The sequence below is a fragment of the Lynx canadensis genome, chromosome F1 (assembly GCF_007474595.2).
Source record: "Lynx canadensis isolate LIC74 chromosome F1, mLynCan4.pri.v2, whole genome shotgun sequence".
In the NCBI taxonomy this organism is placed as follows: domain Eukaryota; kingdom Metazoa; phylum Chordata; class Mammalia; order Carnivora; family Felidae; genus Lynx; species Lynx canadensis.
The window spans coordinates 2,749,286-2,771,307 of NC_044319.2; the positions used below are offsets into that span (position 1 = coordinate 2,749,286).

The 22,022-nt window shown below is 64.1% G+C and overlaps 1 protein-coding gene across 1 annotated transcript in view; it reads left to right on the forward strand.

Moving 5' to 3' along the window:
• Positions 1-19,286, forward strand: part of COQ8A (coenzyme Q8A) — a 40,569-nt gene extending 21,283 nt beyond the window's left edge. The window contains exons 3-15 of the mRNA XM_030301811.1: positions 1,788-2,192; positions 2,441-2,507; positions 12,530-12,604; positions 15,337-15,459; positions 15,936-16,021; positions 16,114-16,254; positions 16,669-16,750; positions 16,848-16,941; positions 17,056-17,197; positions 17,364-17,471; positions 17,578-17,643; positions 17,882-17,968; positions 18,325-19,286. Coding sequence (XP_030157671.1) covers positions 1,788-2,192; positions 2,441-2,507; positions 12,530-12,604; positions 15,337-15,459; positions 15,936-16,021; positions 16,114-16,254; positions 16,669-16,750; positions 16,848-16,941; positions 17,056-17,197; positions 17,364-17,471; positions 17,578-17,643; positions 17,882-17,968; positions 18,325-18,609 — 1,761 coding nt within the window. The 3' untranslated portion in view covers positions 18,610-19,286. The remainder of the gene's footprint in view (positions 1-1,787; positions 2,193-2,440; positions 2,508-12,529; positions 12,605-15,336; positions 15,460-15,935; positions 16,022-16,113; positions 16,255-16,668; positions 16,751-16,847; positions 16,942-17,055; positions 17,198-17,363; positions 17,472-17,577; positions 17,644-17,881; positions 17,969-18,324) is intronic.
• The last annotated feature ends 2,736 nt before the right edge of the window (positions 19,287-22,022 follow it).

A 22,022-nucleotide genomic window follows, 5' to 3' on the forward strand; every position in this document is an offset into this window, starting at 1 on the left:
ATGAACGGGGGAGGGGCAGAGAGAGAGGGAGACACAGAATCGGAAACAGGCTCCAGGCTCCGAGCCGTCAGCCCAGAGCCCGACGCGGGGCTCGAACTCGCGGACCGCGAGATCGTGACCCGGCTGAAGCCGGACGCTTAACTGACTGCGCCACCCAGGCGCCCCCAGAGACCTTTCTTGTGCGGGGGCACAGGCAAAACCGCGTGCGGGACAGGCGACCGTCCCCAGGGTTTGCGGCCGCAGAGCGCTGTCCACCGGGCCGGCACCTTGCAGGGCACCTAGACGTTCCTGGCGCCCGAGCGGATGGGGAGGCGGGTGTGTACGGCCGTGTGGGCCTGGAGTTGGGCTGCAGAGGGGGTGCGCTGCCACCTCCGTCCGTCCGTCCGTCCGTTTCTGTCGCGTGGTTGGCTGGCCTTGTGGACAAAGGCCACTGCTGCTCCAAGCTGTGAGGCTGTCACAGCCCCCAGGGCTTTGGTCAGGACTTTAGGATTCCCAGCCTCCAGCGGCATCCCTGGGGGTGGGGTGGGGGAGGTGTGGCGGTCCCACCACAGAGGGGACACCGAGCGAGGTGATGGCCCTCAGCGTGCTCCTGGTCTTTCCCGAAAACTCAGATGTCGGTGTCCCCTTGCCTCGGGGGGCTGGCGGGCCGGGTAATCCAGAAATGCCTGACCCTCTAGTCCTTCAAGCTTCAAGGGATTTGTTACCTTACTCGCTGAGCAGACACTCGGGGGAGAGTTACGGCACTCAGGGCAGGAGGAGGCCCCACCGCCGTGGCTCCCGTGAGCCTGCCCCGCCCCCTCCCCACCGGGCTTGCCCAGCACCGGCAAGTGCTGTCTGGCGGTGGCAGGGTGGCCAGCGGGGCCAGCGATCCCCGCTCCGCCACAGGCCGGTCGCCGGGCCTTTATCGGATCAGTTCCGTTCTCCCGGCCTCAGTTTCCCATTTATGAAATGAGAGCGACGGCGTCATGGCCGGTCTCTCTCCTTCCCCGAGGGCACGCCCTCCGTGTCCCGCAGGCTGAGGTGGCCAGGCCGCGGGGCAGCTTGGCGGCACCTGCAGGCACCCTGTGCGCCCCACGCCCACCTCTGCCGCCTCGGAGCATCCCTCCGCGCCGTCCCCCAGGAGCCCGTGCTGTTCCCCGGCCCGTGGCCCACACAGCTCTGTGACTGTGCGCAGCCCTGTTTCCAGATGAGCAAGTAGCAGGGAGGGGTCAGGAGGCCTTCCAGGCCACTCAGGGTTCTGACGTAGGAAGAACCTGGGCCCGCAGCGTACTCTCTGTGACCGCTGTGGGGAAAACGTGGCGCCTCCCTCCTTGCCTGCCCTGGACCCGCAGCTCCTGGGGACAGCGGCCAGCGCTGTCCTGGGGACAGAGGCCAAGTGCCTCTTAGAGGAACGGCCAGGCCGACTTGTGATGGCCGCGTCTGCGGCGAGATGCTGGCCGGGTGTGGCGGGTGGACGCCGTCCTTGCACGGCCCTCGCCAGTCTTTGGTTGGCCTTTTACTTCTCAGAGCTCTCCCCGTCCGTTGGCCTGGCCCACTCCCCAGAGCCCTGGGAGCCCCTCCTTAGCCCTGATTTACAGGCAAGGTGCCCGGCAGGTGCTGGGTGGCTGTGTGCCCACCCCCTGCCCCCCAGGTCCGCGGAGCGGAGCCTGTGTCTCCGGGCTTCCGGGCCGGGGAGGCTCACCCCTGTGGAGCCGGCTGAGGCCGCTTCCCGGAGCGCGCTTGTGCGGGGGTGACACGGGGAGCCTTGGGCTGGCCTCCTCCTCTCACTCCGCTTTTGTTTCCTGCAGGGTCAGGATCGGCGTGAAGAGCCATATGCCGAGGGCTTCGATGACCCGGAAGCAGAGTTCTCTGGGCCTCAGACCGCAGGGGCCCCCACGGATTTCTCTGCGGCCTCCTCCCCTGACCGGTCGCCGCCTCCACCCTGGGACCAGGCCGGCAGTGAGGGCCCAGCTCCTGCCTACGTTGCCAGCGGACCCTTTAGGGAAGCCGGGCTCCCGGGCCAGGTTGCCTCCCCTCTGGGCACAGTGACCGGGAGGCTCTTTGGAGACCCCAGAGACCCACTCTCTGCCACAGGCCTTCGGCGAAGGTTCTTCCACCAGGACCAGTCCCCCATGGGGGGCCTTACCGCCGAGGACATTGAGAAGGCCCGGCAGGCCAAGGCTCGCCCCGAGAGCAAGCCCCACAAGCAGATGGTGCGTCCCGGACGGGCCCTCGGATGGGGCTGGGGCGGCTGCCGTCCACGGTGGTGCCGGCGGCGGGCCCTCCTCCGGGGACACCCCTGGATGTCGTGCTCTGGAGTCTCCAGGAGCACAGAGGCCCCCTCTTGGTGGAGCGGCTGCCTTCGGGGGTGGAGGGGGTCTGGGGGGGCAGCGTGAAGCCCCGAAGGGGGTCCTGTCCCCGATCGCCAGTTCCGTGAGGTCTCTCTCCTTGCTCCCTCTAGCTCAGCGAGCGGGCTCGGGAGCGGAAGGTGCCAGTTACACGGATCGGGCGGCTGGCCAACTTTGGAGGTAAGGTGGCCGTGTGCCCCCGTGCCACCTCACCTGCCCTGGCGTGCCAGCCCCGGCTGAGCGGGGCCACCGCGGGGCCTGCGTGGAGGAGGAGGACGGTGGGGGCCACAGGGGTCCCGGGGAGGGCGTCGGCTCCTGCATTAGCTGTCCCTGGCCCTTTCCCTCGGGGGATGACCCAGTGACTGGATTCCTCCTGCCCCCGCTGTGCCATGAGCTGCTCGGGCCACGCCTGGGGACGGTATCTGCAGCATCTGCCACTCAGCCTCTCCGCAAGTGGGGGCGAGGGGGGGGGGGGCGGCTGGCGAGGAGAGGTTCCTCACGGGGCTGGTTAGTCCCGGCAGACTGGTGTTTGCCCTGACCCGCCGTGCCTGCGGGTGTCGCGGGTGCTGTCGTGAGGCCTGTGGAGCCGGGAGCTCTGAGAGTAGTATTGCGTCGGGCACGCCTGCGCCGAGGGGACGGCCTTTCAGTGAAAGGTTGTGGCGCTTGCACCTGCTCTGACGCCGTGCTGTCGTCTCCAGTACCTCTTTCCTGACCCGGGTGAGGGCTCGCTGCCGTGTGTCTGAGCCGCGCCCCGCTCGCTCTGTGCTTTGCTGGGCTTCTGGGTCTCCCTCCCGAGACTGTCCATCATCCACGCTGTTCTGTCTCTGCTGCCTCTTGTCCCGGAGATGCCGTCCTAGTCCTCCCTCGGGGTTGGCTCCGTGCTCCTGGAGGCGGACCCGCGTGTGGGCTCTCACGCTGGCTGGCTGTCTGTCTTCCGAACGCGCAGAGCCCGCCGCCTTCACTGGATGGAAGTTTCTCCGCGGAAGCTCTCCTTCCATCGTTGCTGTCTTAAAATTTGGCATTTGCTGCTCCTTAGCTGCTCGAGGATCTGGCAGAGCATCGTCTGACTTTCGGGACGGAGTTATTGCTTTATTTCCTTTCGTGGGTTTGCGTTCAGCCGGTGTTTCACGGAGCGTGTGACTTCTGGGGGGCCGCTACCAGGATGAGTTTGGGAGTCCCTGCCCTGGGGGCCTCCGGCGGTCCTTATTCCGCAGGAGACCCAGCGCGGCCCCTGTGTTGTAAGAGGCTGTTCGTCGGGGCGGGGCGGGCAGTGTTTGTTCCTACCGAAGTATTGAATGGGGCCCCTCGTCTCTCCCCACGAGTCTGAGGCCCGATCTGTCCCTGGTCGCTCTGTAGTCTTTCTCTCGAGCCCCCTTCCTGCCGCTCCAGATGGGGCTCGCCACAGAGGCTTCCTTTGACTGATGGGTTTTAGAGATGTGTGATCCTCTCGTGGGAGTCTTTGCGGGTGAGGGTAGCAGAGGGGGTCTGTTCGGGGAAAAGTGGTCAGACTGAAGGGTGTGGCGGTAAATTCAAATGTGATGGAAGGCCATGAATTCCTGGTGAAAGAGGCCGAAGCCAGGCCCTCCTGGGTGGAGGGCAGAGAGGCAGCCTCGGCAAGACCGGGTGCGAGGCTCCCCTTGGGTGGGGGGCGGGTGGCCAGAGGCAGCCTGGGTTGAGGTGAGGTGAGGTGAGGTTCAGGTCTTGGAAGGTGCTTTGTGCCATCAGAAGCCCCCGGAGCCCTCACTTGACAGCTGCCGGGATCTGGAGCCGTCCTGGGTGTCCGAGTGCCAGAGGTTGGCCCACGGCCGTGATTCAGGGAGGCCCGTGTTGTTGCCCAGCACTCGGCAGCTCGTGTTTCGGGCTTCGAGGGGGTAGGATGACAGCAGAGAGGGGGCGGGTCTGGGAGGAACGTGCCGTTCTGGCCCCAGAGGTGACTTCTGGGCCTCCTCCCTCCCCGGGATGCGTTCACGCTGTGCGTTTCGACCCTTCAGTGGGTGTGACATGAACTTCGTGGGTCAGGCCCAACATTTGAAAAACAAGTAGAATGGAATTGAATAGAAGACCGTCAGAATTAATGGCAGAGATTCTCAGAACCGTACGCGTTGCAAAAAGCCATTTTGTCCAGAGGTACAAGCGTCCTATTTATGTGTGTTCCTCACTGGGTTGTGAGGTGTGTGGTTTCCTGGTGGGTCATTGTCTGCGCAGATGGAGGTAACACTCCTCTTCTTTGTTTCTCTAGAAAGCACTTCCAACCTTCTTCCCCTCATGGGGCGACAGGTGGACCGACAGGTGTGGGAATGTTTTACAAGGGGACATGAAGGAAGGGGACTCCTAGAGACCAGAAGGTCGGGTGCTCAGCTAGTGGAGGTGGAGGGCAGGGGCTGTGCCAGCCGTTCCCATGCCGAGATGGGGGTGGGCGTCCTGGGTCCAGGCCGGCTCTGGGGTATCATGGCTAAGATGTGGGCAGTAGGTCCTGGTAAAGAGTGATGATGGGAAAGATGGGTTCAGATACTGGATTTGGGGTCAGAACTGGGCTTTATGCCGTTGTAATATCTGGGTTATAGTTCCAGCCCTGCTTCCTTGTGACCTAGGTTTTCCCTTCTATAAAATCGGGTTTTTTGTTTTCGTTTTTGTTTTTGTTTTTTTAAGGAGGGGGATAGAAGAGGAGATAGGGTAGGAGTCAAGTTTTTAGGAGAGGAGATCTGACCCAAAATAGTAAATAGGGGAAGGGGAACAGGAGAAAGTGTGGTTCAAGACCTCCCACACTTCAAGAGGGGTCACCAAGCTATGTTCCAGATTCTTTTCCTGGTGCAGAACATTTGTCAGAGATGCTGTGGCTATTTTTATCTGTACAAAAAGTTTGTCAACAATAAAACCCCAAGAGAACATGGAGAAGGCAAACATTATATATACACAAACCAGGCCACCTAGAGGTCACCCAGTCAGCTTTTCGTGAAGTCCCGTCGAAAGACGGGAACTGGGGCGGGGGGGGGGGGTGGCAGCGATTGGGGAGATAGGAGCCCAGGATCAGACACACATCACCCCCCGCCCCGTGTGTTCTGCTGCATTTGCCCCGTCCCAGATCAGTGGCGTAGGTTCGTGGTGATCTCACGGCTTGTAAGTGAAACCTCTTCTCCTTTAGCTCCCACGGCCCCGGGCAGCGCTGCCGCAGGGCAAAGTGCCAGCTCTGGGTACCACAAGGGAGCCGTGGCTCATGGTCTCTCTGGAAGCCAATGAGAAAAGCCCAGAATTTATAAAGGTTAGGAAATTTAGCCTTTGCTTCATGTACCCATCCCTGGGCGGCTCAAGATGGGTCCAGAGGGGGTGTTCTCAAACCTAGCCTTACCAACTCATGTTGTAAAAGTTTATTTTTGAGATAGCGTGAGCAGGGGAGGGGCAGAGAGAGGGGGACAGAGCGTCTGAAGCAGGCTCTGTGCTGACAGCAGAGAGCCCGATGCGGGGCTTGAACTCACAAACTGCAAGGTCATGACCTGAGCTGAGGTCAGATACTCAACTAACCGAGTCCCCCAGGTGCCCCAACAACTCATCTTTTTAAACACGCACCCACCCCTGCTGTGCATGGGAGGCACAGCCCAACCCACCGAAGGATACATCTGGCATGTAGAGTCCCCTGCCCCGGGATTAGAAGCCTGAGCAGGAGTCCTTTATCACACATGTGGGCTAATTTGGCGTCAGCTGGTGCGGCCTCGCTAACCTTCTGGTACCGCCCTTTCCTGTTCAGACCCAGTTTCCAATCTTCCGGTAGAAAGAGATCAAGTCATGGGGCCACGGAGTGAAATCCGAGTCTCCCCCGGAGCAGGGAAAACGCAGGAGCTCCGGGAGGATCCTGGGGCAGAGACGCTGGCTCCAGTTGGCAAAACCGAGGTGGTTCATAGGCTACGCCCTTGAAACGGTGGTTCTCCCTGGTGATAAAGCAAAGAGTGTTCCTGCTGGGCAGACCCGGAGCTGTCCCCCACTCGCCCTTGACATTGCTCAGAACGCAGTGCAGGAAGGAGGCCCTCAGGGTAAAATGCACAAGAATATGACACCAGAATATCGATACCACGAGACGTTAAAATGCACAGGACCCGTCATCCGCACGCCGCTGGTGCAGCTGGCATCCTGGAGGAAGGGGGCCCATCGTGCCGTCTTCCAAGGGAGCGAACAGATGAAGCTCCAGCGGCCCAGAAGGGGGTGGGAGTCAGCTTAGGAGCAGCCCCCGTGCCTGCCCGTCGCTGGGGTGGGATCCCCGCACCCGGAGCCAGAGGAGACCAGATGTGGAGAGGCCCCGCCTCACACCCAGTCCCCCCCCCCGCCCCCCCCCAGAGTGTGGTGGCTCGTGGGTTGGGCCCGTGAGTCTGGTCTCACGCCTGATGTTTAACTGTGGCCTGGGAAAACTTGCTGTATCTCTTTTGAATGGGGAACAACTCCTGTCCTGGCCGCTTACACAAGCTGGAGGTCTGGGGGTGGAGACGCAGGGGGCGCACAGGGAGCGATCCGCCCCCCCCCCACCCGGACCCTCATGAGCGTGTGGACGGCCTGGGTGTGGTTCATTTGCCTCCCCTTCCCTCCCCGACCCTGCCAGGAGGGAGGAGGGAGTGGTGGCCCCTCACCCACCCTGCCCCCACTTCCTCCACTCTGCCCGCTGCCACCCACTCCTCGGAACTTGGGGGTCACAGAAGGATCGCCCTCCCCCCCTGTGGCTCCGTCCTGGGAGCCGGGCAGGGCCGTGGGCCTCTTCTTCCTCCTCCCGCAAGGAGGCTGGCCGTCCCTGTGAGCCCGGGGCCTGTGGGGCCTTCAGGGGACACCAGGCCGCCACGTGGCTGATGCCCCGGCAGGAGCCTCTCTTCCTGGGCACGGGGGTCGCCCGCCTCCACGTGTTCTTCCCTCTGGGCGTCGCTCGCTGCCGCGCGCGGGACACACCGCTGGGGTCGGTGACCAGGACGGGATCCGGGCCCAGGGCGCGGTTCAAGGTGAACGCCGCGGGCTCCCTCTCATCCGGAGGCCCCTCGGTGTGTGGCCTGCCCTGCTGCACAGACACTGCAGGGTTGGGGGCCGTGGGGCGGGGCCGCGGACCGGAAGCCAAACCCAGGCGTGTATAAAGGACTTCGATAGAGACGCCGCCCCCGCGCCCGTGTAGCCGGGGCTCCTCCGCAGCCGCCTCCGCCCGGCCACTGCGCGCCGCTCTCCTGACGCGGAGCCCCTGGTGGTCGGCTGGGGCCCGACCTCGTGGGGTGGCTGCCGGCCGCAGAGGAGTCCGGGTGCCCCGCGAAGTAGGGGCCTGGCGATGACTGGGGTGGGGACGCTTCCATCTGCGGCTCGGCGTGCCAGTCAGTGTTGGGGATTCTGGTCATTTCTTCGGGCACTGCTTCGGCCCCGTGTCCGCCCTTGCTCCCCTCCTGGGGGCTCTCGTCACATGCGTGTTGGGTGTGTCGGGCTTCGTCATGCATGGCTCTTGCACTCTGTCCTGTCCTTCCCACCGTCTCCTTTCCAGTTTGGGCTTGAGGGGACTTGTCTTCCGGGCCCCGCCGCGGCCGTCAGGTGAGCGGACGGAGCAGGTGCCGCGGAGCCGATCCCGGCCGGCCGAGCGCTCCTTCCTTCACGGTGTCGTGGCGGCTGCGGGCCTTGCCGGGACCTCCCAGGCGCCGCCAGGCAGAAGCGGGGAGGGCACCGAGGTGACAGGACACTTGGGACAAAACGCGAAGCAGCAGGAAGAAATAAGGGGGACGTGGGGGGGCGATTGTGAAATAGGGTCTGGAAAACAGATGTGAGGACAAGACAGTGGGGCAGGAGCCAGGAGCAGCCGGAAGGGACCCTGGGGAAGCCTTCCATTTTTAGAAGGTAAAAGGCTAAGGAACTGTGAGTCCCAGATAAATACTTGCTTTAAAAAACAGTTCGTGAGGCTTCATCGGGTTTGTTAAGACTAAGGTAACGGGGCACACGCTTGGCTCAGTCGGTGGAGTAGGTGACTCCTGAACTCGGGGTCGTGAGTTCGACCCCCACATTGGGTGCAGAGGAAAAAAAAAAAGTCTTGAGGTACGGAAAAGGGTCAAGGGCACCGTGGGACTCGTGTGTCCGTTTGTCCCTCATATGCTTCAGTTGCCACGTGATTCCCCTTGTCCACACGTGTTTCTGCTATTGGTTGCAGGACTCTCTTGCCGTCAGAACACTGGGCCACGTGTTAGTCAGAAAACAACATACTGAAAAAAGAGAGGTGTGGCCACGAAAGAGCGTCCTGTCTGTTGGAAGAGAAGGTCGCTTGGGCAGAAGACCAAAGCGACGGCTGCTATGGTTCTGACATATGGGGACGCGGGCCCGGCGCGCTCTGGAGAGCGAGCTCCTGTGTCCCCCCCCTGCTGGTGAACAAACACACGTTGGGGGGACAGGCATATTTGGTTGTTTTCTGATTTTGTTAAGTAAGCACGTTTAAAACAAAAGACACTCCCACCAACTGTTTTCACTTTATCTTTTTTTAAAGGAGATTTTAATAATGTACAAAGGACATGCTCCCAAGAGGAAGGGTAGAAGGCAGAGTGAGAAGTTTGGTGATAGACAGGGGGGTCCTGTGGCCTGGGCCAGGAGCCGTGCAGAACCGTCCCGCAGTGCCCACTCAGCGGGGGTTACGGGCCGTGGTTTCTGCTTTTCGGGAGGTGCGTTACCGGGGGTGCGTGTGTCTGTCTTGCCCCTCAGGAGCTCTGTGAGGACGGCAAGGGCACTTACTGTCATCTCCAGTTCTGATGACAAGTGGGGCCACAGCGCCTGGGTCCCTGGGGCCACGTGCGCATTCATGACGTTGCAGGGACCTGAGCGGGGGAGGCCCCGCTGCGCACACGGCGATCTGAGCCCGGGGACCTGTGACCAGCCCCCGCGTCCATGGCCGGGCCGGTGCTGGGCATGGGGGGGAGGCAGCTCCTGACAGCCTGGGGGCACCCTGTCCAGGGGACTCCGCTCCTTCCTGCCGCCCACCCCGGGCCAGGCAGGGTGGAGGGCACAAGTGATGGCGGAGAGGGCGGCCGGGACTCCCGAGGGTTCAGGGTCCCCTCGGAGCCCCTGCCTCCTCCACGCGTAGCTTTGTCTTCTAAGATCAGAAGGACCGTTAGGGTTACAAAAGCGAGGCTCAGAGCAGCCCGGCACACGGTGTGTTGTCCGCAGACCCCTCTGCCCGCGGCCCCTGCACAGGAACCCCTGCGAGCCGGCTCTGTGAACACACCCGGGGCTGCTGGCGGGTGAAGCCAGAGCCCCAAGGAACGTTTGCTTCCTCTTCCTGCTCGGGGCACCCTCACCAGGCCGTTGGCTGGAGGGTGTTTTGTTTTTCCTTTTCTTAACCTCTGATGGCCGTCTGGACGGCGGCCCGGTGGCCCCGATGACCTCTGGAGGGACCTGGCGGGGACAGGCCCAGACTGGGGGCCTGGGAAGCCGGCCCAGCGCTCTCCCGTCTCTGGGGAGGACCCTGCCATCCTCCCCCACGCTTGACGGCAGAACCTCTGTTCGCGACAGAACCGCCAGCAACTGTCTCGGAAGGCCTGGCGCCTGCTCGCGGGCGAGGACGGAGGCCCCTGTCGCCAGTGCGGGGCCGAGAGCAGTTCTGCAGCTGCCTGTGGCCGTGTGGGGCCGGAGCACGACGGGGGGCGGGGGCGGGGACTGAGGTCAGGGGTGCCGCAGGCTGTGAGCTGGCTTAGCGGGGCTCCGGGCGTCCGAGGTGGAGGGGCTGCCCTCCCCCGTTTGCCTCCGCCCGGTTCTGGGGGACTGAAGAGCCTGGCCGGCCTTGTGCCTCCCGGTCGGCGCGGCTCCGGGCATCGCCTGAGCCCGGGTGGGGGTGCGGGGGGGCCGGTTTATTCTTGGTTCGCTGGAGCAGGAGCTCCTGAGGCCAAGGTCTCTGGCCCTGCCCGGCGGTGGAGACGTGGCCGCCAAGAGTTTGACCGGGTGTGGGGGAGGGGGGGGCACCCCTGCAAGCACTGGCCAGGCTGGTTAACCTTTGAAGGCATCTGCCTCTTTTGTGGGCTTGACTTTGGACTTGATCTCGGCAGAGAAAAATCTAGATGCAGGGAGACCTTGGTGAAAGTCACTATAGTTTGAAGGTTAACCTTGCTTGTTATCACTTCCTTTGCGGAGTCAGATAACGTGTTGGGAGGGGTGAGGTGGGCGGGCAGCAGGAGAGTTAATGTTTAATTGGCACCCTGGCTGCCCTCGGCTCTGTGCCCAGTGCCGTCCGGAGCTGGTTGGCGGGAAAACAGGCCCTAGCGCCCGTGTCCTGGCACCAGGACATCCTGAGAGGGCCCAGGGGGCTGTTCTCGGGTGACTGGCTTCTTCCCGTGGCCTCCAGAGCGTGGCCCATCCTGTCCGGCCTGGACTCTGGAGTTTGCGAGCTCTGTACAAAAGCAGAACAAAACCCTGAAATACCTCTAGCAATTTTCGTCTGTAAGAGCACTTGTAGAAATGACCATATGTGGGCTGTTTTACGTTAAATAACATAGAGGACGCACGTTCACTTCACGTGCTTCTTTTTGCCTTTTGTAAGGTGGCTACTAGAAAATTTAAATTTTTTTTGTTAAGGTTTATGCATTTCTCAGAGACAGAGACAGAGCATGAGCAGGGGAGGGGCAGAGAGAGAGGGAGACAGAGTCCCAAGCAGGCTCCAGGCTCCGAGCCGTCAGCGCAGAGCCCGACGCGGGGCTCGAACTCACGGACGGAGAGACCATGACCCGAGCCGAAGTCAGACGCCCAACTGAGCCACCGAGGCACCCCAGAAAATTTAACATTAGACACGTGGCTGGCATTGTATTTCTCGGGACGGCACCGGCCTAGCCGTTTTGAATGGGAGAAGTGAGCGTGGCAAACACGGGAGCGTTGCTGGCGCCTGGCCCTGCTGGGAGCGCCCGCTCTTGGTGGACCGGTGAGTCCCGGCCATGACCTGTGGGGCAGGAGCCCTGCTTCTGGCTGGCGGAGGGAGGCTGCCCACCGGCCTGCCGGTGGGGAAGATGTGTGTCGCCAGAGCACGTTGTAGGGTTGGGTTACCTTCTTTTGATTTAAATGAGTTCGAGCCCTGCATCGGGCTCTGTGCTGACAGCTCAGAGCCTGGAGCCTGTTTCAGATTCTCTGTCTCCCTCTCTCTGACCCTCCCCTGTTCACGCTCTGTCTCTCCCTGTCTCAAAAATAAATAAAACGTTAAAAAAAATTAAAAAAAAATTGTTTGTCTGCACTTAACTGTTTCTCGTTAAATAAAATTTTTAGTAGAATAACATTTTTCGTAACACGAATACGTAATCGTTGTAGAAGCTCGGAGAACGCAGATGTTTCTGCTGGGTTCCTGGCTCACTAAACCACCCACTGGGCGTGGGGGCTGCTGCCCCACGGTCTCCCAGCCCCACGGGTCTCAGGGCCTGTCCGGTGTCGTCCCTGGATTTCTGCTGTCCCTTCTGCGGGGTCAGTGGGCTCAGGCGTGTCGTCTTTCTCTCTGCTAATGTGCGCCCCCACCTCAGCCCTGGCCCGCCCCTGGGCTTTCTGTGTGGCCTCAGTGGCACCCATTGGGTTCCGTGGGCCTTTCTTGGACGGTCGGGATCAGGCACTTCTGGTCTCTGGACAAAAGACGTATTAATGAACTTTGTGGATGATTCTGAAACATTTTTAGATTAGAAATCATCTGGTCCCCCGTTGTCCTCAGACCACCATCTGCACCTGCCGGGCCCGCGGTCCTGTGAGTCTCCACGGCTCGGATTAGGGACACTTTGCCTTTGCAGACGCTCTGACGCCCACCGACGGCTGCTTCATATCACTGCAGGGAGGGCTTTCCTTCCAGTTGCGAGAGTTCTAGAGAACTGCGACGCCGGGTCACGCCGGAGTGAGCGGCCGCGTTCCCAGGGGTGCCCCGTGTGGCCAGGATGTCCTCGGCCCACGGACCGTTCCTGGCGCGTATTCCGTTCGTGCCGGAAACCCTTCCTGCTTGGGCGTTTTCTTAGGGTCTGTGCGCGGGGAGCCTGCAGACTAGCAAGGGTGATGGGGGTCCAGCTGGATGGAGCTTCCTTGAGCCAAACCTCTGAAAATAGCAGATGTGTGTCTCCTACCTTTTTTCTCCCTTTTTGCATCGTCTGGCGGTCGGCGAGGGTCGGAGCGGAGGCGGGTGACCGTGGGGCTGCTCTGGGCCTCGTGGACGGGAGGGCGGTGGGTGGCCCCCGTGCCAGCACCCAGCGCCCTTCTCCTTGCAGGTCTGGCCGTGGGTCTAGGCTTCGGGGCGCTGGCCGAGGTGGCCAAGAAGAGCCTCCGCCCAGGGGACCCTCCAGGTGAGCTGGGCCCTTGGCCGGGAGGGCAGGGTGGGCCCCGGGAGGTGGGCCTGTCAGTCCCCAGCTGCGCGCCACCCCCCCCCCCCCCCCCGCCATGTGCCTGGAGAATTGGCCTCCAGGGATGCCTCATGTCCTGGGTTCTGTGTCAGTGGTGGCCGAGGTTGTGTCTCTGCACCTGCCCGGCCCTCCCAGACTCTGTGGGGCCGTTGGCACCCAGTGGTCTGGCCAGGTCAGGCACCCAGGGCTCCCCATTTGGCTGTGGGTGAGGGACGTCGGTGCTGGAGGAACAGACCCCTCAGGGCCCTTGGTCCCCCCCACCCAGAGACCCGAAGTGGCCTCTTCTCTGGCCTGAGACCCTCTGTCTCACGATTCCTCTGTGAGGTCAGTGAGGCCAGGTCACCACGCGCATTGCCCCCGGTCTGGATGGCCTCTCTCCACCCGCAAGACCCCTTGTGGGGACAAGGGCCTCCTGGGGAGAGGGCACTGGTCCGCCCCCACGGGCCCCTGAGAGCGGGGTGCACGGGACACACGGAGTGTCCTTGGAAGGGGCCGGAGGACGGAGGGCTTAGCGAGGGTATTTTTAGTGTCGGTGCTGAGACACTTTAGGAAAAGCCCGGCTTTCTCTGGAACGAGAAGCCCGCGTTCTCCAGGCGCGAAGCCCGTCCCGCTGGAAGCTGGCTGCTGTCATCCCACCTCGTCCAAGCAGAGAAGAGGCGACCTTCGCCAGGGAAGTGGTGACCCTGGCTGAGGGTCGGGGGCGCTCGCCGGGCTCGGGCCACGGTGGGCCCGGGCCAGACCGGCGGGGGCCCGGTCCGCCCCCTGGAGGGCCTCTCCTGAGTGGGGGCCACACCTGCCATGGCCTGGCTTCCCCAGGCTGCTGTCAGAGCGAGCCCTGCCCGGGCAGGAGTGCAGACTGTGGGGAGGGCTGCCTGAAAGGCCCGAGAGGGCCCCGCACGGTCCCCACGTCTCGGGAGCCCTACTGTGTGCCGGGAGGGCGCGTTCGCCTGCTGCCCACTGGGGCTGCGGCCCTTTCCCCAGCGCGCTTCCTCCCGCCGTGCCCGGGGGCCGGGGAGGGCAGAGGGCACGTAGAGGGGCCGCCCTTCCCTCCGCGCTGGCCCTCCGCTGCTGCCCAGGGCAGGGGGTGATCTGGGGGCCCTTCTCGGCCCTTCTCGGCCTTCTGGGGGCAGGTCTTGCCGTCTGGGGCCCCGGGAGTGAGCCTCGTGCAGCCGACCTCGGGTGCCAGCGGATTCGTGGGTTCTCTCTGGGGCTTCTCGTCTGCAAACTCTGTGTCCCGGGCCCTCGGTCCCCACGTCCCCCCACCCCCAGGCTGTCAGAGGCCAGGCTGGACACGGCCCCCAGGGCAGCGGTGTGCCGGCCGCCTCTCCTGTTCCCCCTTCGGGCCGCGCCGGGCCGGGCCCCTGGCGGTGCAGGCCGAGGAAAGCGCCAGGCACCGTGCGTGCGGCCTTGGGGGCAGATCTGAGCAGGCTCGCGGGGCACCGGGCGGGGAGAGCAGCAGATGACCCGGGACTGGAGGAGCTGGGGGTGGGGGCGGCAGGTGCAGAGCCAGCCCCCTGCCCGGGCCTCTCCCCGCCTCGGGACCGGCGCAGACTCGGTATCCAGGCAGGGCTGTGCCGAGGTTGGGGCGAGGGCGCTGAGGTCGGAGCGCCCCGCCGTCCCTCGGCCTCCCCGTGGCCCGAATCCTCGCCCTGCACCCTACGCCCCTGGTCGTTCCGGACAAAGGTGGTCTTCACTCCCAGGGTTACCGCCCGTCGGGGGCCTCTGTGGCCAGAGGGGGAGGTAGATACCGGCCAGCCGTGTGCCGTCCTGGACCTTGCGCTCCTCTCCCTGGGGGGCTGCGCCCTCGCTGCAGCCAGCCCGCCTCACAGTGACCCCAGGGGTGCTGTAACCCTCATCGGGGGAGGGACAGTGACTAGTCCTCCTCGCCTGGGTCCCCGGGTCCTCCCTCCTGGTGCCTGGCCCCCCCACCCCATTCCCATCCCTGCACTTGACTGTGCTCTTCAGCAGTGCTCGTGTCGGGCCCGGGGACTGGTATGGAGGGAGGGGCTTAGCGTGTGTGCGGTGTGCGGGTGTGAGTGCATTGTGCGAGTGTGCACACGCACGTGTGCGCACGTGTGCACGAGTGCGGATGTGTGGTGTGTGCCTGTGCGAGTGCGCGCGTTCATGTGCGTGCACACGTGCGTGTCTGGTGCGTGTGTGCGAGCACACGTGCATGTGCGTGCACATGGGTGTGCCAGTGTATACGAGTGTGCACGTGCGCGTCTGGTGCGTGCATGTGTGTGCGTGCCTGGTGTGTGCACGTGTGCGTGTGTGTGCATGTGCGCGTGTGTGTTGAGAGGGGGCCGGGGTCAGGCCTGGGGAAGCTTCCACAGCATCGGGCAGGGGGTACCGAGGGTTGGGTTGAAATCGCGGTGTCGGGGACCCGCCAGGAGGACGGAGGACCCGCGTCCAGCTCTGTGCCGGGTTCCTCCGCGCCGCTCTTGAAAGTCTCCGCGTCCTGAAGCGTCCCGTCCCTGTTTTCACCGGGAGGACGGAGATGTCCCTGAGGCGTCGGGCCCAGGGGCCGTGGGGCTGGGTCGCGCTCGGGCCCCCGCGGCCGCCCGACGGCCGCCCCCAGCAGCTCCCCGGGCTCGTGCCCCTCCCGGGCGGGGTGAGGCCCGGAGACGCCCCGAGAGGGGCCGGGCGCCGCGTGCTGACCCGGCTCCGGCCCGCAGGGAAGAAGGCCGTGCTGGACTCCAGCCCCTTCCTGTCCGAGGCGAACGCGGAGCGCATCGTCCGCACGCTGTGCAAGGTGCGCGGGGCGGCGCTCAAGCTGGGCCAGATGCTGAGTATCCAGGGTGAGTGGGCCCTGCGGGGTGGGGGGGGGCGGGAGTTCGGCCCCGCTGGGAGGGGGCCCTGGGGGGGGAGTGGAAGGAGGGGGCCCGGAGAGCGTGCGCGGCCTGGCCGGCGTCCCCACGTCCCCTCCCGAGCCTCCGTCTACAGCCTCAGGGGCCTGCGTGCCAGGCGGGAGCCGCCGCGCGGCCTCGGGCCCGTGCCCTGTGGCCTCCGAGCCCTGTGGCCTCCGAGCCCTGTGGCCTCCGAGCCCTGTGGCCTCCGAGCCCTGTGGCCTCCGAGCCCTGTGGCCTCCGAGCCCTGTGGCCTCCGAGCCCGGCTCCCGGTGCGTGCAGGGCAGAGCGGCGTCTCGGTCGCCTTCCCCGGGCGCAACCGGGGCCCCTGAGGTGGCTGCCGTGCCGCGCCCCCCCTCCCCCCCGCCCCGCCGGGCTCCTTCCCTGAGCGGCCGGCCCCCTGCTCTGCTCTCTCGGGTGCCTTCCAGACGACGCTTTCATCAACCCCCATCTGGCCAAGATCTTCGAGCGGGTGAGGCAGAGCGCGGACTTCATGCCGCTGAAGCAGATGATGGTGAGGCGGGCGGTGCCGGGGGCGGGGGGCAGGGGGCGCCTGTCAGGGCAGGCTGGGCTCACGGCCCCTCCCCGCCTCTCTCCTCCCGCCAGAAGACCCTCAACGGTGACCTGGGCCCTGGCTGGCGGGACAAGCTGGAGTACTTTGAGGAGCGGCCCTTCGCGGCCGCGTCCATCGGGCAGGTGCACCTGGCTCGCATGAAGGGCGGCCGCGAGGTGGCCATGAAGATCCAGGTGGGCGCCCGCGTGTGCGCCCGTGCCCGGGTGGGGGTGGGGGCTGCGGAGGGCACAGCCGGGGCCCTGTGGCGTCGGGGTCTCGGCACGCTACGCATCCGCCCCCCCGGGCGCCCCCTCTCTGGGGCAGGGCCGCGTCTCCTCCTGTCCGTCCCCAGCTCCAGGGCAGTGCTGGGAAGGGAAGGATTTGTGGAGGGACACCGGCCTCCCTGCAGGCTCGGTTGGGGGCGGGGGGAGTGGGGCGGGGAGGCGGGCGGTGGAGAACCAGGTCGTGATGGGACCCGGTGGTCCTGGCAGCATCGTGGGGTCTGAGCCGTCCCTCAGCCTGGGGCGGGGTCTGGGCGGGACTCGGCCGGGAAGCCAGCAGGCCGGCGGCCGCCCTGTCTGCCCGGGGACCCCTCTGTCCCCCCTCAGTACCCGGGTGTGGCCCAGAGCATCAACAGTGACGTCAACAACCTTATGGCCGTGCTGAACATGAGCAACATGCTTCCTGAAGGTCAGGCTGGCCGTGGGTCAAGGGCAGGCGTTCAGGATGGGCTCTGGGGACCCAAGAGGCGCCCCCAGCCCGCGCTGACCCCCTCCTCCCCGCCCAGGCCTGTTCCCCGAGCACCTGATCGATGTGCTGAGGCGGGAGCTGGCCCTGGAGTGTGACTACCAGCGGGAGGCGGCCTGTGCCCGCAAGTTCAGGTGCAGCGGGAGGGGCAGAGGGGCTGATGGGTGATGGCTGTGGTCAGGGCCTGGGGTGAGGGGGTGAGACTCTGTGGCCGGGGTGTGACTCCCCCACCGCCCCCACCCCTGCAGGGAGCTGCTGAAGGACCACCCCTTCTTCTACGTGCCTGAGATCGTGGACGAGCTCTGTAGCCCCCACGTGCTGACCACGGAGCTGGTGTCCGGTTTCCCCCTGGACCAGGCGGAGGGGCTGAGCCAGGAGATCCGGAACGAGGTGTGTCTGACCGGGCCTTGGGACAAAGGGGATGGGGGGGCGCCGCCGTGTCCCCGTGCCTGGCACACCTGGAGTCAGGGGCCCTTGCGCAGCAGAGGGCGGGGCGGGTGGAGGATGGAGAAGGGGCCGCGGTGACCCGGCCGCCCGCCCGCCCGCCCCCCCCCAGATCTGCTACAACATCCTGGTCCTGTGCCTGCGGGAGCTGTTCGAGTTCCACTTCATGCAGACGGACCCCAACTGGTCCAACTTCTTCTATGACCCTCAGCAGCACAAGGTGAGCCCCCCGGAGCTCCGCTGGGGAGGGGCCTCGGGGACGGGGGGGGGGGTCTCGGCCCCCTCTCCACCAGGGCGAACCTCCCCCGCTATCGCCCGCCCCCCAGGTGGCCCTTCTGGACTTTGGGGCAACTCGGGAATTTGACCGATCCTTCACTGACCTCTACATTCAGGTAGACGGGGCCGGGGGCGGGGCCGGTCTTGGCCTAGAATGCTTGGAAGCTCCTAGGGGGTGGGGGACACCGACGGGGTCGGGCGACGGTGGGTGAGGACAAGGCCCGCTGGACTCGCAGGCGGGGGACTTGGAAGGACGGTGAGGGGGACAAGGAGGGGGGCGGGCAGTTGGGGGTCCCTGGCCCCGGGAACGCCTCCTCAGGAGCCGCTGTCGGTCCCTGGTGTGCGTCCCCCCAGATCATCAGGGCAGCCGCCGACAGGGACAGGGAGGCGGTGCTGAAGAAATCCATAGAGATGAAGTTCCTCACGGGCTACGAGGTCAAGGTCAGCCCCGCAGGGCCCTGAGGCCTGTGCGTGGGGGGGGGGGGGGGGGCGGGACTCTTCCCTTTGAAGCCGAACCTCGACTTACAACTGGATGGAGGGAGAGGCGGCGGCGCCCTCTCCTCCCGCCCTGCGCTCCAGGCCGGCCTGGCCCAGGCAGGATGGGCCCGCGTAGACCTGGAGCGGGGCCGGGGGAGCGCGGGCGGCCGGGCACCGGCGCTGAGGGCGCGAGTGGCACGTGTTGGAGTTCGGCCCCGGTCACCACTCGCTCATCGCGTTGACCCGACCCTGCCCGCCCCTTCAGAACACTGTGAGGGATGCTCGGGGCGCCGGCGCCGCTCACCCTTCCCCCCCCCCAGGCCATGGAGGACGCCCATCTGGACGCCATCCTGATCCTGGGGGAAGCCTTCGCCTCGGAGGGGCCCTTTGACTTCGGCACGCAGAGCACCACCGAGAAGATCCACAACCTGATCCCCATCATGCTGAAGCACCGCCTCGTCCCGCCCCCCGAGGAGACCTACTCCCTGCACAGGAAGATGGGGGGCTCCTTCCTCATCTGCTCCAAGCTCAAGGCCCGTTTCCCCTGCAAGGCCATGTTCGAGGAGGCCTACAGCAACTACCGCCGGCGGCAGGCCGAGCAGTAGCGGGCTGAGGCGGGGGGACTGGGGCGTCCACGCGGGCGGCTCCGGAGAGGCCGCTGCTTCTAGGCGGTTCTGACCGCTAAGAGGGCGCGGGGCGAGCCGCGCGGGACTGCACGCGGGGCCCGGCCGCGCCGCCAGTCTGCACGTGCGTGTGGAGCCTCTGAAGCAGGTAAAGATAAGGCGGCCTTCTCTCCTTTTTTCCCTTTCGGGCCCGGGGATGTTCCTGATGGAATGTTCGCCGGAAGGTGAGCGCGTTCCCCGGGAACCTCTGCCGCCGGAAATACCGAGAAGCCCCTGGATTTTTACTGACCGTGAAGCCTAAGGCTCGTGTGTGTGCTTCTAGAATGAGATTTGTGTTTTCTGCCCTTCCCTCCAGCCTGTGCTCTGAGCAGGCCCTGCCCGCTCTCTGGCTGGTCTGTATACTCCCGACGCGTGGAAGTTTCCGCAGAACTGACGCGGCCCGCGACGGGTGGGAGCGATCCCGCCCTTGTCTCTGCGTGGGAAGTTGGTGTGGGGGCCCCCCCTTCCCCCTCCAGGCCCCAGGGCTTTTGTGGAGGAGACGGAGGTGCGGATGACGCCTGCTTAGAGCTGGGGGGTCGTTACGGGCTGTTAATTTTTGTACAATTCTTGTAATGGTCAGATTTGTTTCAATATTAAAAAGAACACCGAAACTCACCATCCCAGCACTGTGGTGTTCGTCCTTCCGCTGGGAGAGGGTCAGGGCCAGTGTCATGCCCCGGAAAGCTCTGTCTGCGTTCAGCACGGGAAGAGAGGGGAGGCAGCCGGGTGTCCCCCTCACCCTGGCCACCCACGGAAGGGCCGCAGCTACTTCGGAGACGCCTACCGGCAGGGCCTGCGCGGCCTGGGTCTCCGGGCCTGCCGGTGTGAGCCTGCCGCACACCTGCCTCTGTGACGAGGCGGCCGTTACACCCACAACGGTCGGGACCGTCAACTGTGTGTGAAATGGCATGGGGGGTGAGGGGTGGGGAGCGGGTCTCAGCCAGTTTCACTTTACCTTGTTAAGAGCTCCCGGCCTGGCCTGCGTGTCCCCCGATGTGCCCTTCGTCCTGATCCGGGGACAGGGGCAGAGGCACTAAATGCAGGAAGCAGACAGAAAACCAGCCACCACCGGTTGGTACAGTCAGACGTGACAGCCAGGGGGGAACTGGCCACGCAGAGGGTCCTCAGCCTGGCAGCTGCACGCAGTGGGGCTGCCTCGGGTGCCTCGGGCGGGGCCTGGCCGGAGGAGATCGGACTGCTCCCCGGACCTAAGGAAGGTCCTAGGTTCCTCGAATCCCGGGCCCTGCAGGGAGGGGATGGGGACGGGCCGGAGGCGGGACCCAGTAAGACGAGGAGTCAGTCACCTCTCCTCCGCTCCCCAGACGTTTCAGTCGGGGAGAACAGACGAAACAGTCGAGTCCAACAGTTCCCTGTTTTATTGCAATACATCAAATTCTGGTTAATACCGAGACCAACATAAAATATTGGCGAGGAGTCTTGTTACATTTTCGACTGTCCCACCTTCAGTATTTCTGTGCAAAAGAATCCACACCATTGTCTGGTAGCAGAGAATCTCTTAGAAACTTCCCTAAAACATTGAGGGTATAAAACCAAAGAAAATCAAGAGTGATCAGAGGCCAACGCAACAGCCTTTTTCCTTCCATACACACATTTGTCCGCATTATATTCTGAACAAAAAAATGATTACACCTAGGCCATGCAAAACTGTACAATATTACAATGAGAAAAAAAACCCTAAAAAATTTATAAAATAAATGATATTACACTATCAAACGAAAAGGCAGATTTTGTTTTCATGAAATCTCAAGGTCTGTTTTCGTCAATTGGCCCCATGAGCGACAGGGTTGCTCGTGCGTGGCAGTCGTCCTGGGGAGGAGGGCTGGCTCGGCCCACTGGCCCCGGCTGACGGCTGACACCCGCTCCTGCCGAACCGGCCCTCTTCCCCGGCGGGACCCTGCAGACATCTGGACTCAAGCGATCGTTCGAGTCCCAACAAGGGAAGGGGCTTCAGGGGGAGCTCGATGAACCGCCGTGCAGCTTGCCTGCTGGGTCAGGGGCCCGGCCAGGGCCGCTGGGGGCGGAGGCGCCCGGCCTGTGCCCTGTCTGGCCGCTGAGCGCGCCCCTCCGTCCAGACACGGGTGGGGAGTTTCCAGGGCCCCACCCGGCCAGGGGGCCACGGCGTCTGTGACCAGAACGGCCCTGCTGTGCCCGGGGGCGGGTGTTCGGGACGCCGGCCCGCGCCTGCTCTGGCCCTTGGGTGATACCTGAGAGTCCGCGTGAAAGCAACCGGTCTCTTGCCGAAGTGCACGTGGCACTAACGACACAGACGTGACTGTAGCCACACGGAGGCCGAGCGGGGCCGAGCACCAGCCAGGGAGTGACAGACTGTCGCCGCAAACAGGAATTTCGGATTCTCCCCAGAAGCCTGAGTACGAGGGCTGCGTGGGAAACTGAATGGACAGGCCCTTCCGGCCCGGGCTCCTGCCCTTCAAACTGCTCCCGGGACCGAGCACGCATCGCCCAGGTACGTAGGGCTGTGGGAATCTTCCGTGATCAGGTGACGAAGAGGAAGGCTTTTGTATTTGGCAAAAAGAAACAGCCATGTGCGCATATAATTTTATATACCCAAAGCACGCACAATGAAATTCGTGAGAAGTCAAGGGTAGACAACGGGTGGGCCGGCCAGACCTAGCACCGAATACCACCGAGAGACCAGCCGCGAGCGCCTCTCCGACCCTTCCTTCCTACTGCGAAACGAGCTCCGGCCGCCCTACCGGTTCTTAAAAGGTCCCGCGGGACAAATGACTTCGGACAGCGATGCCGCTGCCGCGGTCTTTCCAGGTCATGCCGAGAAGCTTCCGACAGATCCCTTCGAATGAACAGCACGTGTCGTTTGCCCTGGGACCCGCCCCGGTCTTTCCAGGTCATGCCGAGAAGCTTCCGACAGATCCCTTCGAATGAACAGCACGTGTCGTTTGCCCTGGGACCCGCCCCGGTCTTTCCAGGTCATGCCGAGAAGCTTCCGACGGCAACTGGCAACGGCTCTGTCCTTACGAGTGGGGTAAGCCCAGTGGAAGGATCGTTATCTCGGGGACCCCCCGCCCCCCATCACCCTCGGCGCTGCTCCCGCAAAGCCCTGCTGTCAGAATCTGTCACACCGGGGACCGCTCTGTCAGCCTGCTGTGGAGGAAACAAAAAGTGCTGGGGTGCAGTTCCCTGAGAGCCGGGCTGCGGGCCAAGCCTTAGGGGGCGCTCTGCTCTGCCCGCCATGACTCACTGCAGTGGGGTCCAGGCTTCGGGCAGGGGGGTACTTTGATCCTGAAAGCATCCTTTAAAAAATAAGCACCCACAGGCAACAAAAATTCACACGTGGTTGTCACAGCTATAAGCTAAAG